This window comes from Vipera ursinii (assembly GCF_947247035.1).
Source record: "Vipera ursinii genome assembly, chromosome: 7".
Taxonomy (NCBI): Eukaryota; Metazoa; Chordata; class Lepidosauria; order Squamata; family Viperidae; genus Vipera; species Vipera ursinii.
In genome coordinates this window covers 56143785-56160712 of record NC_139521.1, presented here as the reverse complement: position 1 = coordinate 56160712, position 16928 = coordinate 56143785, and the positions used below count along the sequence as shown (strand labels likewise).

Genomic DNA, 16928 nt, shown 5'->3' with positions numbered 1-16928 from the left:
ATGCACACGAAGCTAGGCCGGCCGGCCAGCGGGTCCGTCTTCGCTCGGCCAAACCTGCCAGGGCGCCTGCGGGGCGCTTGCGGTTGGCCTGAGCCTGGGCGGAGAGTTGGCCACTTCTATTTATTTTATTCAGTTTATGTGGCCGCCCATCTCACCTGCCGGACTCATTTCGCTTTGCAAGAAAGAGCAGCTCGAGAGCGGAGCCAAGCCAACTCTGTGCAGCCCTTGGGGCTCCCTGAGCAGCTCAGTGCGAGCGCGCCCCCCCCAGATGTTGCGCCCGGTGCAGCCGGCCCCCCCTGCACCCCCCACGCTACACCACTGTGCCTTTAAGATCCTTTGGAGAAATATATTCTGCCTTTTTAATATTTCCCAAAATATTTCTTTCTCTGGATTTTTCCCACAGCCTTGTTTACGGTTCTGGTCAAACATAACACCAGCTGCCTGCAATTAGTGCAGGCTCGAGTCCCACCAGGCTCAAGGTTGACTCAGCCTTCCATCCTTCCGAGGTAGGTAAAATGAGGACCCAGATTGTTGGGGGCAATAAGCAGACTATGTAATAATGCTGCTGGGGGGGGGGGGCGAAAGACCTAATAAGCAGGCATATACATAGAATGAAGGCTATTGCTAAGCACATTGATTTGTGCTTTAGATTGTAAGCCACCCTGAGTCTTCGGAGAAGGGCGGGATATAAATGGGATTAAAAAAACAAAACAAAATAATTGATAAATATTACAAGGGCAAATTCAGTTCGATGAATAAGGCTACATATCCAATTGTACTATAATTGTTTTTATGCTAGAAAAAAGGGCAACACCGATTTCGAATGTGTACCTTATTTCATTAATTCCTTCTTTTTATCCCGGGCTCGTTTTATTTTTTGCTCAATTTTATTTTATTTTATTTTTTTGCTGTTCCATCTCACTCAATGCTCTTTCCTCCCCCATCCAACCCCCAATTTCGCAGACACGCTTGATCTCTACAGGCTGCCACGTGCAGTCAGCGCCAACTGCAGTCGCTGCATCGCACGGCCTTTTAAGAACCAGGTCTCCGCGCTGCAACCAGGCCGCCGCGGCCCGCCCGAGAGGCGCTCCAAACTCCGGAGGCTCCGAGCAGAAAATCCTCTTTTGATTAAACGACGTCACAACTCGGGGGAGTTTCCCACAAGCTCTCATTGCTCCTTTCCTCCCCGCCAGGCAGCCAGTCAAAGGAGGGGCTACTGCAACAGCCCGGGGAAGCGAAGGCGAGTCCACGGTAGCCCAGAGGATAAGAGGCTACTGTAGCGGGCGCCCCTAACAGGTTGGCCCTTGTCGGCGCGCTGGACCTGCTGCTGGGTTCGCCGTTTGGCTCGGACAGGATGGCCGCGGTGGCCAGCGCGGAGGAGCCGCCTGCTTCTCTAGCAGCGGATACCGTTAGAGCGGCGATGGTTGGAGCCGCCGGGCTGCTGCTGGCCTTGTGGTGGCTGCTGGGCCGCCAGTCTCTGCAGCGACTTCCACCTGGCCCCAAGCCCTGGCCCCTGGTGGGCAACCTCGCCTTCGCCCTGCTGCCTAAAAAACTGCATGTGGTCGGTGTCTTTGCGCCCCGCAAGAAGGAGGAAAGACCAACGCCGATGCATGTGCTGCTCACCGGGCTGGCCAAGATGTACGGCAGCATCTTCCGAATAGACTTGGGCAGCCACCACGTCATTGTGCTTAGCGACTTTGAGGCTGTCCGGGATGCTCTGGTCACTCAGGCCGAGATCTTCAGCGACCGCCCCAGTGTGCCCTTGGTGGCCATCCTCACCGAGAAGAAGGGTAACGGGGCGGTGGGGCGGGCGGTGGTTCGACGGGGCGGCGGGCTTTGATCGGGGACCCTTCCGCCTCTTGCGGGCGGCTGGCGCGCGCTCAGGAACTGGGTCTGGGGGTGATGGTGGGAAGGATTCCCCTGTCCGGAAGGCCCATCCCCGATCCTTACTTTGGCAGGTGTGGCGAGTGGAAGAGAAACCTTTATTCCTTCCCTAAAGCTGTTTTTTTTTAATGACTCATTTACTAGCACTGATGTTACCTAGTTTGCTAATGAAACATTTGCAAGAAAACAAGCAGCTTAGAGAGCACCAAGGACTCCACAGTTAGCATTATGTGTGAACTAAGTCTTAGGCTTCTGTTATAAGCACACTTTTTGAGGAAGTAAAGGCTCAGTCAGACTTGTAACTAATGTGTAAACATCACAGCACTCTGCAGCATACTTACCACAAGGCAGGACACGGAGAAGTGAAGGCTTGCTAAAATGGCTGAAATTAAAAGATTCATTTAAAGAAGGGAGTTTGGGGCAGCTTTTTCCAAGTAACAAATTACATTAAAGGATATATGGATTTGTGACCTGCAGTTCACTTAATAAGCTGCATAAAAGGGTTAGATTAATGGAGGATTCGAATTAGGGTGGTGGAAAAGGAGGAGACAGGATGTTCTGCAGATGCAATATACAAGTAAGGCAGATTATAAGTATTGCGTGTACCTTATCAATTAATAATTGAAATGTGTTAAAAGCCTATTTTGTTTGTTGAAGGTTTCTGAGATTGCTGAAACCTTTTTATGTGAGTTCAGAAATCTATAACAAACCCAATTGTTTACTGCCCCATGACATCAATGGTACTATCTCTGAGCTCAACAAGTACACATGAAAGATTAGAACTGTATTCCCATGCTCTTATTAGCCAGTAAGGACAACGTATTATTAGAGCATTTCAGCATCCCAAAGACACTTTATGGTATATCTCAAAAATGACTGTTTTGGAAAAATGAAATTTTAAACAGCACCATTGAATAAGAGATTGGCAAATTTACAGAAGTGGCTAGAGGAGCAAATATTCTGACACACTCTTAAAGCAGCTTGCTCTGTTTCTAAAACCTAATAAAATTTCAGTGATTTCAAAGATGCTTCTCTAGGAAATGAAAGATTGGGTGCAAGATTTATGCTCTGTTCATTGCATAAAGTAGGGATGTTCAGTTTTTCCATATCAAAGGATGCACTTGGTTGTGAAGTGGTGTGCACTCCTAAAAATAAACGTGTTTCTCCCAAATATAAGCTGCATTTTATTTAGTGTAACTTGGTGGAGCAGTGGGCTAATGCCTCCTTAAGTAACACCAGCTGCCTGCAATTAGTACAGGTTCGAGTCCCACCAGGCTCAAGGTTGACTCAGCCTTCCATCCTTCCGAGGTAGGTAAAATGAGGACCCAGATTGTTGGGGGCAATAAGCTGACTTTGTAATAATGCCGTGGGGGGGGGCGCGCGAAAGCCCTAATAAGCAGGCATATACATAGAATAAAGGCTATTCCTAAGCACATTGATTTGTGCTTTAGATTGTAAGCCACCCTGAGTCTTCGGAGAAGGGCGGGATATAAATGGGATTTTAAAAAAAATATGATTAGCTTCCAGTCTTGTATTTTAAACATTTTATCTTCTGTCACATTTTAAAAATAAAATTTGGAATAATTTTTGGAGATCTATTCTAGAGCCTACATGCAGACCTAGCACCTTAGGCTGTGTACAGTAACTCTTTTATCAAAGCCCTTTATCCCCAACGTTATTGTGTCTTTGGAGTGAAAGAAGCTGCAGACAAGATTTCCAAGGATTCAAAGAAGGCCTATTTCAAATCTTAAATGTTCTTTTCTCCAAACAGGTTTGGTGTTTGCGCCTTATAATCCAGTATGGAAAACACAAAGGAAGTTTTCCCACTCAACTCTCCGTCACTTTGGATTAGGAAAGCACAGTCTAGAGCCTAAAATCATTGAAGAATTCAAGTATGTGAAAGAAGAGATCCTGAAACATGGAGAGGAGCAATTCAATCCTTTCCCTATTATTGGCAATGCAGTGTCCAATGTGATCTGCTCAATGGCCTTGGGTAGGCGCTTTGATTATGACGATGCAGAGTTCATGAACATGCTAAATCTTATCTCATGGGCACTAGAGTGGGCACTGAATAGTCGGGCACTGTTGGTTAACGTTTGCCCCTGGCTCTTTTATCTTCCTTTTGGACCTTTCCGAAAATTCAGGCAGACTGTGCAGGATATCACAGCTTTCTTGAAAAACATCATTAAACAGCACAGGGAAAACCTGGATGCCCAGTGTCCCCGAGATTTCATTGATATGTATCTCCTGCATTCGGATGAGGAGAAGAAGATCAATGGGGAAACTAGTTTTAATGAAGATTACCTGTTCTTCATTATTGCAGACCTTTTCATTGCAGGCACAGAAACTACATCCAACACACTACTCTGGAGCCTTCTTTACATGTCACTTCACCCACAAGAGCAAAGTACGTTGCATCTGATTTTATCTACATTTCCTGTGGAACCTACTTTGAAGCCAGTAATTCAAAGCTTTTCGGGTGGGTGGGTGGGTGGGGTTGGGCTTTCCAAGATGTTTAAGAAAATGAACAATGACGGGGGGAAAGGGAGCAGCTATTTTTTTCTTGCTTTGCTCTCTTTTTGGGGAGTTGTGCTTTAAAAAGGAAGAAGGGCAATTCTATGCGAGAAGCGGGAGAGCGGATCAAGAGCCTCTTAGCAAAACGTGCTGAATTTGGAATAGGCAAGATATCTGAGATGGAAGTCCCAGATGAAAGTCCTCTGTATGTTGTAGAATTATGGGTTATGTTCCACAATGCAAAGAGACATACAGTATCTATTTAAAACATTCTATAAAAGATTAGACAAAACTGTTTTTTCTCAGGAGGCAGAAATGAAACAAAGGAATCTTCCAAGACAGCCATATTGGAACTGATGTTTTAAAGTTTTTTCATAAATAATTACTGTATATGCAAACTTAGGTTTTTCTCTCATTGGGCAGTATGAGTCCCTTAATCCCAACTCTGCTCCCCAGAAGGTCTGAAAATGGTAGCCTGATTGCTTCACTGATACCATACCTCATTTATGTTCTCATTGATCTCAAGAAAGTTGCTCACCCTGGTGCTAAATAGTAAAATATTTAAGGAAGATAGAAAGTGTCTTTGTTGTTCAAACAATCAAACATTGGAGATTGTTCAGCTAGCCATGCAGTGTTACTGCCTCAAGAGAGGATTGCATTAAAAGTATATTCTAGGTCAAACTGTGTTAATAGGATGTGTCAAAGAAATGGGAAATGCTGGTATACTCAGATCAACTTTGAACTATTTTTTTTTTAAAAAAGCTGAAACAATAATAGGCAGAAAGAGAGAGACTATAAACACTCTCAAGGTGATCTCATGAGTCCTTTGTGAGGCTGTGGGAAGTTGAGGCTGATGAGCTGAAGCCAAGAGGAAATAAGGGTTTAGGAAATGCCATCTTGAAGCTTACTGTGGCTCCACCACTCTGAAAAAGCCTATTTATATCCAACAGTTCTCAACAGCTAATGCCCAGCATGCAACCTATTCTTTGGGGGAAGGTAGTACGTTGTGGATTTAGCTGTAAGGTGCTTTAAAAGAAGTGAATCATCTGAACTCTTTTCATTCAGAGTTCAGATCTGGTCTTGGGGCAAAGATGGCATTACTTTCTGGTCTCAGTTGGAGTAATGCACTCCACTAATCTTATCGGATGTCAGCAGCCTCTGATTCTATGAGCCATCATGTCCTTTTGAACTGTCTTATGTGTTGTGGACTGAAGGCACTATTTTGCTCTACTTCTGTTCCTTATTCAGTGCCTGAAGTGGTAAAAGAGGAAATCAAGAAGAAGAAGACTTGGAGGATAGTTTCAGTTAGTGGTCACGGGGGAAGGAAAAGTCAGCATGGTGGATTGTAGGATTTGTGCTGTAGGATTTGGTCTCCCTGCTGCTTTTTACCATCTACTTGAAGGTTCTAGGACATGTAATCTGCCAGTTTGAACTGAAATATCCTTAATATGCAAATGATATTAATTATATCACTATTGCACTATAGAAGTCTCATCCCAATGTATGAAGCTGAATGGACATACAGGCTAAAATTAAATCCAAGAAAGAAGTTGTTTGTACATCAGTGTATTTTGGCTGTTCAAGTAGTATCTCTTGACAGAAAAGTACAACCATTGAGGTAGTCGGATTGCAATGTGGAGATGTTCCTCGAGTCATACCTACTATTCCATGCTTGGGTGGAAATGTGGCTCTTGCCAATCTTCACTGGTGCACACTTGCATCCTTTCTTGGAGCACAATGACCTGACAATGGTGACTTACATTATTATTGCCACTCAAGGTTAAAAATGCTTGGCTTGTGTTTGTTGCTATGAGCATATAATTACTGCTCTTGTACTGACTCCCAATTTTCCAGGTGCTGGTCTAAACTATGTCTTTAATGCCAGCTCCAACTAGAGTTGGCCCATCCAAAGTATTTTTTTTCTTGGAAAAACTGCTTGTGGTATCCCAATCTTGTGAAATGAGAGGGTTTGGTGCTAGAAAAGGCAAAGGGTGTTTTTCACTAATGGCCCCAATATTCTGGAACAGCCTATCCCACGGGTCGGCAACCCGTGGCTCTGGAGCCGCATGTGGCTCTTTCAGCCGCATGCGGCTCCCAGTCCTCCTCCGCCATGTGCAGTCCAAAAAAAAAAGTGGGACTAAAAAAGTTCAACCAATCAATTCAAACTTCTCACGAAAAAAAACAAACTTGTGAAGTTTGAATTGATTGGTTGAAGTTCTTTGGTTTGTGGGACTGTCCACAAACCTCTTTTCTTCAGACTGCACGTGGCGGCAGCGGAGGAAGGGATGGGAGGACTGGTGGAAAGGTGAGTGGGTCGGTCAGATGGGGTGTGCGGGAGTGGTGGTGTGTTTCTGAGCAGCATATGGAGTCTCGGGTGCTGCCAGACCTCCTCCTCCTTTTCCCCCTTCTCTGTGTGTGTGTGTGTGTGTGTGTGAGAGAGAGAGAGAGAGAGAGAGCAAGTCCGGTGGTTTACCAGCGAGCCATTGCCGCCTCCTCGTCTCCTGCCCTTGCTGCCTCTCCTGTGGAGATGTGTTTATGTCTCTCTGTGCCATTCAAACCATCCTGCAGCGGTTTCAATCGGCCGCAATCAGCCCCTTCATTGCCAAGCGCCCTCATGGAAGTCAGTGGAGGTCCACAGCGCCTCGAAAGGCCAGCCGCAGTGCCTCCAAGTCTGTTGGTTTTACTGGTGAGCCACCGCCTCCTGCAGCTCCGCACTGCCTTCTTTCACTCTGAATTGCAGCCCGTGAGGATTCCTCTCCCCACAGCTGCCACGCCGGTTCGTCCCTTACCTTGGTGGCATGAGCTGCAAGCCGCGGGGACACCTTGCCCCGGCGCCGTCACTGGCCCGCCTCCGCTGGCTCCTCTGTGCTCCGGCTGTGCCCACGATGTCAGAACCGCGCCGAGCTTCTCACTGACTGGCAATATCCCAGAGTTGGCCCGGCCTCGGCCGATGGGCCACGGTCTGCACGGTCCACTCATCGGGCCACCAGGCTTCCTGGCAGCACATCCCGCAAGGGAGGCGGCGGTCCGGCGTTGTTTCCCCCGCTCGTGTGTGTGTGTGTGTCAGACCCACGGGCTCAACGCACAGACGCAAATGCCAAACTGCTTCCACCTCTACCAGCCATTCCCTGCGGGTCCGACACACAAACAGAGGAGGAGGAGAAACAACGTCAGACTGCCACTGCCTCTACCAGCTGTTCCCCGTGGGTCCAACACACACACATGCATGAGGGGGGGGAAACAATGCCAGACCGCCGCCTCCCTAGCATACCTGCCCAGCGGGATGTGCTGCCAGGAAGCCTGGCGGCCTGATGAGCGGACTGTGCGGACAGGGGCTCATCGGCCGAGGCTGGGCCAGCTCCAGGATGCTGCTCAGCATGGCTCTGACATTGTCGGCACAGCCGGAGCACAGAGGAGCCAGTGGAGGTAGGCCGGCGCCGGGGTGAGGCATCCCCGTGGCTCGCAGCTCACGCCACCAACAGGGCGAGGGACGAACCGGCGTGGCAGCTGTGAGGAGAGGAATCCTCGCGGGCCGCAATTCAGAGTGAAAAAAGTTGGTGTGGAGCTGCAGGAAGCGGTGGCTTGCCATTAAAACTAACAGACTTGAAGGCGCCACAGCTGGCCTTTTGAGGCGCCACAGACCTTCATTGACTTCCATGGGGACACTTGGCAATGAAGGGGCCGATTGAAACCACTGCAGGATGGTTTGAGTGGCACAGAGAGACACAAACGCGTCTCCACAGGAGAGGCAGCAAGGGCAGGAGATGAGGTGGCGGTGGCTCACTGGTAAACCAACGGACTTGGTTTCTCTTTCTCTCTCACACACACAAACAGAGAGAGAGAGAGAGAGAGAGAGAGAAGGGGGGAAAGAAGGAGGGTCTGGATTTAAGTGCAGGATGGCTTTAAGTGGCAGAGAGAGAGGCAGAGAGACGAGAGGCAGCAAGGGCAGGAGACGAGGAGTCAGCCTATGTCTGCACATGCACAGACTTAAACGAAGGTTCCAAACCTGACAAGCATACACGTGAATATCTGCAACCGGTCATTGCAAAAAATAAGATAAAAAGGGGGAAAAGTGGGCATGACTATTTAAAGACCCCCACTTTTCCTTTCTTTCCTCCTCTTTGGCAGTGTTGACTTCTGCTCCTCCAATCCTGGCTGCTCCTCGCGGTCCCTGCCTGCCAGCTGCTGCATTCAACTTTTATTTGCTTGGTAGACTGGGGAGAGAGGCGTTCCCCCGCTTCTTTCCACTCCTGCCGTGGCGATTTCTGAGAGTGGGGAGCAGCTGGCTGCTGGGCAAGCCCCGAAAGCTTTCTTCCTCTCCCCGATTTTGCCTTTCTTGCTCGCCCTCTGATGTAGGCTTCTACTGGGTTTCCTCAACCTCCCCCCCCCGTTTTACTTTAATCCCACCACCGCCTCCCTCTTTCACAAAGTCTCAGAAGATTTGCCGCAGCAGCTCCTTCTACCCGTCAGCCTCCTCCTTTGCTCCTTCGGAACCTTCACGCCAAAAGGCGGAAAGAAGGAAGTCCCAGAGAGGGAGACCGCAGGGCGGGGGAAGAGCAGTCTTTTCTGAGGGGAGGAAAAGCCAGGAAGGCAGAGCCATCCATACCAGAAGTGGATGGGGGCAGGGCTGGTGCATGTCTTGCCTTAGGCTCCACTCTTCAATTAAGCATGTTGTTCTGCGCATGCGCGTGCACATTTTACGGCTTCCAGGTGTTTTTTTGTGACGGAACCGGTTCCGAGTGGCTCTTTTGCTGTTACAGGTTGCCGACCCCTGGCCTATCCTGAAAGCAAGATTAGCCGCCTCTGTGGTTGTCTTCCCAACAGTTGCTTAAACAAAATTTCAAAAGTCAATTGGAGGAATAATAGGATATCACTATCTTGCTTTGTTTGTTTCTCTGTGTCGCTTTTATTATGGATGTTTTGATTTTTTTGTGAAACGGGTAAGTCTTGAGCAATTAAGTGAACGATTTAATGAATAAAAAGTAAGTAAATATTTTTTACTAAAAGCAAAGTTCACATGATGATAGCAAATTGTTGACTGAACATCTTTCAAGTTTCAAGTCTTCAGTAAATGAATATAGGATATTCTATAACAGATTTAGACAGCTTGCTTCTCTGTCTTTGCAGACCCTTGTTGCTGAAAATTGATGACCCATTCTCCCCATCTTGAAGGCATGAAATGCAGAAAAGTTATAATGCAAACCCCAGGATAGATTTAACATTGTTTTAAAACCAAAACATTATCCCCATATACTTTTCTGCACTATGACTGGATGCTAGCTTATTTCCACTGTGCCATTTTAAGAATCCAGACATCCAGATAATGAAAAATACCAAATCTTAGACAAAAATATCCGTAATAAAACAAAAATGTTTTTTGTAAAAACATTTCATTCATTTAATGTTTTGGCTTATTTGTTTTCTAACACATTTTAGAATTTCAGATTTCTGCTTTAGGCAGAAGAGGGCAGTGTTTGACATTTAGTTGGCATTAAAGCTGTGTAAATAGTTTTTTCCCCCTCCAAATTTATTTTGAAATACTCCAGGGTAAGAATATATGCTGATTCAGGCCTTGGGCCCATTTATTCCAGCATTTTATGTCTCACAGTGGTCAGGTAGATATATTCAGGAAGCTTACAATCCTGTGTAAAGCCCTCTTCTCTCATTTTCCAGAAACCAGTATTTAAGACATACTGTCTATAAATGCAATTTGTAGCCATTAGTCAACTGATTCTCTATGAATTTGTCTAATCCCCTTTGGAAATCATCCATCTTAGCAGTGAACTCTATGTACTGTATGAAATAGAATTCCTTCTATTATGATCATGAATCTGTGCAATTAGTTTCTTTTTTTCCAGTTAATTCCATTTTGCTTTATTTGTCCACCATATTGAATAACAACCCCGCAACAATTAGTCTGCCATCAGATCTCCTTAATCAACACAGTTCATATCTTTTTCTTAACCAAGGAAGTACACAACAAGGCACCGCTTTCTAAGCGTTACGCCTCCCAAATGTAGTTTTCATCTGGCTGCAATTTCATGGCCTACGTTAAGAGTTACATAAAAATGAACAATGCACATTTCTAGAAAACCTTTGAAACCGGGAGTTCAAGGGGGTGTTAATCATTGCTATGAATTTCCTGTTATTGGAAAGCAAACCCTCAGCCATATGCAAAACAAATGACTGACCTCAGGTTAACATTGTCAGGAAAGGGCCAAAGCTTTATTTTTTGATGTTATCAGTGCTGCCACTCATGATTTTGTATACCTTTGCCATGTTTGCCGTTAACTTAATTTTTCCAAGTTAAGCAGCCCAATTTCTGATCACTGTTGGCATAGTTCCATTAAGGTATAGGTGAAAATGGGTGTTTTGTGCCAAAATACATAATTTGATAAGTTTACATTAAACTGCATTTGAAGATATTTTGCTCACTTTGGACAAATTTTCAGGACAATTCACAACCCTTTTTTTGCTATGTCTACCCTGAACATTTTGATAACGTCAGCAGGCATATCTGCTTCACCATCAAACCTTAATTCCAAATCATTTACTTACAAACAAACAGACAAAAAGCCAAGACCCTGATAATGATACGTTGGGGGCAGTACTTACATATCCGTATCAATGAGAGAATTGCTGTTTTATTCCTATTTCCTATGTGTGCAGACAGAATGAAATCCCAGCTTCAGTGAAACAAATTAACAAAGACGTTATTTTTCGAAAGTACTAAAGCACAACTAAAAGTAATCAGTGCACAGATATTCCTGACAGAGGAGACAAATACAAGATTAAAGGGATTCCCATCCAGAAGAGCAGCTTGCGTCACTCTTCTGGACCTGTATCATGCAAGTCTATATCCAATAACCGTCCATCTTCTCTTTCAGTTAGATCACTGATGAACCAGTTCTCTGCTCACCCAAAACAATTGCTTTACTATTTATTTATTTTCACAGGAAAGGTTCAAGAAGAAATTGAATTGGTAATTGGGTGCAACAGACCTCCCACCCTGGCTGATAAGGTGCACATGCCCTTAACAGAAGCAACTATTATGGAAGTTCAAAGGATGACAGTGGTTGTCCCTCTTTCTATTCCTCGGATGGCCTCAGAAACTACTGGTCAGTACTGGAGAGTAGATAATGCTGTCAGCTTGATGATGCTTTTCTTTCCTGATGCATCCTGATGATGCTACAAGTTCATTTGGCTGAAAAACAATACATTCAGTAGAAAGTTGAAAAACTAAAATGAGCAACATGCTGTTCTGTGTGTTGCTACAAATTCCAGGATAGCTAGTAGTTAACCTGTTAAAAGTAGGACAAGGGATGCCCAAGTTCAAGTCCTTCTTCGAGTATAGATGTTTACTGGTAATTCTGGGCCAATCTTTAGTTCAACCCTCTCAGAGTTGTTGTTATGGTTAAAAATAAAGGAGGGAATATTGTGCTTAGTACCTTAAGTTTCTGAATGAAAAGTAGGATATTAATCTAACAATTAAAATAACTTGCTTTTGCTTTCATTTTTACAGGGGGGTGATTCTTTATTTAATTGTTGTAAATACTTAATTTTCTTATTCTATCACCGTAGGAACTATAGTTTAGTGGCAACTTGGGAAGTTTTATAGGAAGGGAAAGCAAACAAGGACTAAAGTTGATTTGGATTGCCTGCTATAGCTGAAAGCATGTTTCAAGAGGCTGTAATGTTTACAAAAAGCCTGGCATTTATGTTTATGATCTTATGGTTTAATTAGTCTCCCTTACATTTACATTTCTCTCTTCCATGAACACACCTATATATATTGTAATAACAAACAACCATTTTAATTAGGCAAAATAAAACAGTATTTTAATGTCTGTTGATTTCAGTAAATGAGAGCTATAAAGGAGGAAAGGAAATTCACCTATAGAGGAGAATTGCTTCAATTTTGATGTTCTAGTTATGAACTGGTACTTTATTTGGTGGTAGGTATATTCTGATCTGAGTTTTTTTCTTTCTCCTTTCAGAGCTTCAGGGATACACTATTCCAAAGGGTAGTGTAATCATTCCTAACTTGTGGTCTGTGCACAGAGATCCCAACAAATGGAAAAACCCAGATGATTTTTGCCCAGCAAGATTTCTGGATGAGAACGGCCAGCTTCTCAAAAAAGAAATGTTTATTCCTTTTGGAATTGGTAATTGAATTGTTTAGAGTAAAGATTATGTCAACATTAATGTGATAGTTCTTTAAATCAACTGCTTACTTATTTGTACTAGAGCAGTGCAGAGGGCCCTTTTGGGGTCAGAAGCAGCCATTTTGTCAGGCATCAAAAGGTTCAGTGGCAATCGAGGGGGATTGGACTTTGTTCATAATGGCTCTAAACTGATCCCTCTTTTTATCCATACCTCTGACCCTGCCAGCCCACTCACATGTACCTGGCATAAACACTAGGACCTCAATTTCTTGAACCCAAATGCCAACCATAACTCACAAGTTATGGTTGTGCACAGGACCTGAAGGAATCCCTGCAATAGATGACAGCAACAATGCCATGGATAAGAAAACATGAAATGCTTTTTAACATATAAGTGGTATCAAATATTGGATAAAGCAGAAATGTTGTTAGGATAATAAATGAAGCAGTGACTTTGGCCAATGTACACCTTCATTGGGGCTGGGGGCAGCCCTTGATCCTTGAGTAGTGTGCCAAAGGACCAGATTCCCCAAATGAAAGCAGTGAAATTAATTTAATTTACCGTAATGGCAATTTAAAATAAAATAAGTTGGAAGTGATGCAATTTTATCATTATTCTCCATGACTGTATTGAGTTATAATTTAGCAGCAAGCCTTACAGGCCATCTCCCAAGGTTTTTGAAGGCCGCAACTTTTGCATCACTGAATTAGGTGATGTAGGGATTTAAAAAAATATAGATCGGGCCTCAGCCTTGTCTCCCAGATTTGACAGGAGACTAGTTTTTCCCAAGAGCCTTTTAGCTGCAAATATTTACTGCCATTCCTTAGATCACCCTTTTACTATTTTTCAGTAAACAAAAGCTATTTAGAACATTTTAACTATGACCTTGGATGCTCATTCCATAAGGTGATGGCTTTCCATGGCAGTAATGCTACATCATATTTTAAGTAAACGGGCTAAAAAATAACAAACAATGCAGAAAATATTTATACACTAAGAATCAGTTCCTTTATGTTGCGGCCTTTTGTCAAAACCATTTTAGAAACTGGGTAAAAAATTACCTAGAATTTCAGTTTAATAAATTGTAGGAGACAGAGAGCTTTTTGCTGTAGTGGTTAAAGGATTAGGCTAGACATCAGAGACTGTCAGTACGAGTCCTGCCCTAGGCACAAAACCAGCAAGGTGACCTTGGGCTAGTCACTTTCTGTCAGTCCTGAGAAGGAGGCAATGGCAAAAGCCTTCTGCAAAACCTTGCCAAAATAACTGCAGGATTTTGTCCAGGCAGTCGCTGAGAATCAGACATTATTAACCAAAAATAAATAAATAAAATGCACCAATAGTGTTCAAAATTCTTCATCGGATTTGCTCCAAGACATTAGGGGGACAATTGCACTGATGTCTTCAAAGGAAAAGGACATTCTCCAACAATTTCTCAGGAGCAGACCTTCTCCATGGTAGTACTATAGTAACAAGAATGCCCCTAATTGTAGGAAACTTTCTAATGTTTTCCTTTGGGATTGAATGAAGGAGAGGTCCTCATATCTGCAGATCTGAAGAGAGGAAATTCTCTCACTTTTTCTCATATGTACGTACAGATACAGTAAATACACACAGAGGGCTACAATATTCCACCCCTCATTTGATCATTTCTTTGAAGCAAATGACCTTTCATCAAATTGAATTATATTGAAATGAAATTTAAAAAATACTGTTTTCTGTTAGGCACTAATTAATTGTGAAAAATCATTTTTGTCTCTCGTAACCCCCGTTTTTGTTTTGTTTTTAAAGGCAAACGAGTGTGCATGGGAGAACAGCTTGCCAAGATGGAACTTTTCTTGATGTTTGTGAGCCTAATGCAAAGTTTCACCTTTATATATCCTGCAGACTTAAAGAAACCATCAATGGAAGGAAAATTCGGCCTAACATTAGCTCCCTTCCCATTTGAACTTATTGCCTTAAAGAGATGAGGAAACTTCCAAGAAAAATGCTGCATGATGTTCATGTTACTATATGAAATTCAGGGCTATAAATGAAATGTTCTTCACCAAAACCTAGTCATTAGCCCGAAGCAGGCTAGAGAATTTTTGCCCCACGGGGTATCCAAAAATTATCAAGTACTTTCTCCTTTGCTTGGGCTGTTCCCTACTTGATATACTGAAATTCTTCAACTATAGAAACAAACTGAAATATGTAAACCTCAAGAGCTGCAGAGTAACGAGAGAAAGTTGGGCAGCCACACTTAAAGGAACTATTGGTTACTAAATGCCTTTTTATAATAGATAAAAAGGAAAGGAAAATACTGGAAACCTAATTTGCACATGACAATATACAAAAGCCCCCCCCCCCAAAAAAAAGATTCAGAAAGCACTTATGTAATTATAACTTTTAAAAAGGCAGTTAAGATGCATAACAAGTTATCTTAAAAACTTGAGTGGCATTGCAAACTGTCTTAAAAACCAGAGTCTGTTGGATGTGAGGCGTGGGGTGTCTTCCTGGATAAGTCTAACTTGTCTTCACTTTCAGCAGGAAATAAAACAAAACAAAATAAAAATAGCTGTCCTGCACCTAGAATCCTTGGGCTGGCTCCTTTTACGTGCTTCATGAAGGCTGCTTTTAAAAAAAAAGTAAAGCATCAAAGGTGATAAGAGATGGAGTGAGATTCCTGGGTTCTTGGAGAGGGATGTTTTTGATTCTAGATGACCATCATTGTGCCCAATTACTGTTCCTCTGTGCTGATCAAGAAAAGCAAAACAGTGAGTGGACTTCCACAATTCAATTCTTAATACATATTTACCGAGATTTATCTCATGGTATCTGTTGTTTGCTAAAAGCAAATGTTTTGTTGGCACAACTTAGGTAATTTCTCAAGTGCTCACATTCTGAGTTTCTGGCAAAACAGTGCTAAGCTCAATCTGATTTAACCAGCAAGCCACTCATAACATCTATGTTGAAAATGTTTAATACATAGTGTAAATGCCATAGGAAGCAGCATTATCATGGTCCAACTGTACTGCTTCAGGAAAACAAAGTAAATACAATGATAAATAGGGTTTTATTGGGCAGAAGATGTACTTGCCTCCAGAACCTTAGTGCTCAGCCATTTCTATTGGAGAATAGTCTTGACCAGCTATAATTGTTGTTCTGGCATGAACTATACATAAAATAATTCAGTTGACAAATATTTAAGTTAGAATTTTGGGGCATAAAGTTTAATTTTAAAAGGCCTTTAGAAATAAGAGAGATAGGCAGGGATGCAATCCTTACCTGCAAAAACATTTAAGTCCCATGCTTTTAAATACTAAAATGTAGAGAGAGGAAGAAAATTGCTAGTTCCTATATTTCCTATATATTTCGTGGTCCATAAATGCAGAATGTTTTGATGAACATTTAGATGCTATTCAGCATAATAAAAAAGATGTACATGTATTTAACCCCATTTTTATGCTCTACAAGAGAGAAAGAATCCCTTTTTCCCGTTTCTGTCTTCATAGAAATACAGAGACATAAATGAGGATGCACTTACTCATGTTTGAAAAGAACTTTATTTTGCAATGTTTTAATTAAATTAACTGCATTTTTAAAAAGAGAGAAATTTTCCTTGGGTGAGGTAAGAAAGGTAACTATTCCTTTTCATGCATATTATCCTAATTTTTAAAAAAATACTGCCAAAATTTGGGGCTTGTATTTTTTGATGGAAAATCAAAAGTAATTGCAATTGAATGGCGGGTTTTCATTCATTTTCAGTTCACAAAGTAGCTGAATAATGGATCAGCAGGTTTGATGAACAGACTGAATCATTTTTTGCTTACCTGTGGTTTATTGCATGAACAATATTTAACTGGTTTATACAATATAATGTTCAAATTAAAGAAAGGGCATTATGATATAGTGTAATATGAATTAACTTACAGAATGAATTATTCTTTAAGAAGGAAAGTTGGCCATTTTTGACAATCCTTGTACTTCAATTGCACTGCTAACATTTAGATGAGTACTGCTATGGCAGATAATTTTATTGTGCAAAATACAACTGATCCTTTGTATGGCATGTGTGTTCTCTTGTAAATGAAGCAATCTTTTACTGAAGCACTTTATAATTTTGTCAGATTCCAAAGGTCTGTGTTTTTGCATTTTAGAAGGCACTAAAGGCCTGTGTAAGAGCTGGGCGAATTAGTTGCCTATATACCTTGCTAATCTTTATATTGTCTAATGGTTTTCAAAATGAATGTCTTGTTTAGAATTTTAGGATGAAAATGTAAAATCCACGATCTGAAATCATGAATTGCTTTTTTTAAAAGGTGCCTATTTAGACACAGTGCGAAATATGTTTGTCTAAATAAATTTTTAGATAAATAAAATAATAA

General features: G+C 42.6%; 1 protein-coding gene and 1 long non-coding RNA gene across 2 annotated transcripts in view; one reads left to right on the top strand and one right to left on the bottom strand.

Moving 5' to 3' along the window:
* LOC310643071 overlaps window positions 1-16928 on the bottom strand; it is a 937169-nt gene that overhangs the window by 750607 nt on the left and 169634 nt on the right. The gene's annotated exons all lie outside the window — the stretch shown is intronic.
* Window positions 1071-16921, top strand: CYP2U1 (cytochrome P450 family 2 subfamily U member 1). The gene is made up of 5 exons (XM_083367096.1): window positions 1071-1790; window positions 3656-4291; window positions 11355-11516; window positions 12396-12563; window positions 14353-16921. Exons 1-5 carry the CDS (start codon window positions 1355-1357, stop codon window positions 14529-14531), a joined length of 1581 nt encoding a protein of 526 aa, XP_083223222.1. The 5' UTR covers window positions 1071-1354; the 3' UTR covers window positions 14532-16921.

Coding starts and splice junctions, on each gene's coding strand:
- CYP2U1 (XM_083367096.1), top strand. CDS start 1,355: ATGGCCGCGGTGGCCAGCGCGGAGGAGCCGCCTGCTTCTCTAGCAGCG. Junction 4,292..11,354: donor ACTTCACCCACAAGAGCAAA/GTACGTTGCATC, acceptor TTATTTTCACAG/GAAAGGTTCAAGAAGAAATT. Junction 11,517..12,395: donor GATGGCCTCAGAAACTACTG/GTCAGTACTGGA, acceptor TTCTCCTTTCAG/AGCTTCAGGGATACACTATT.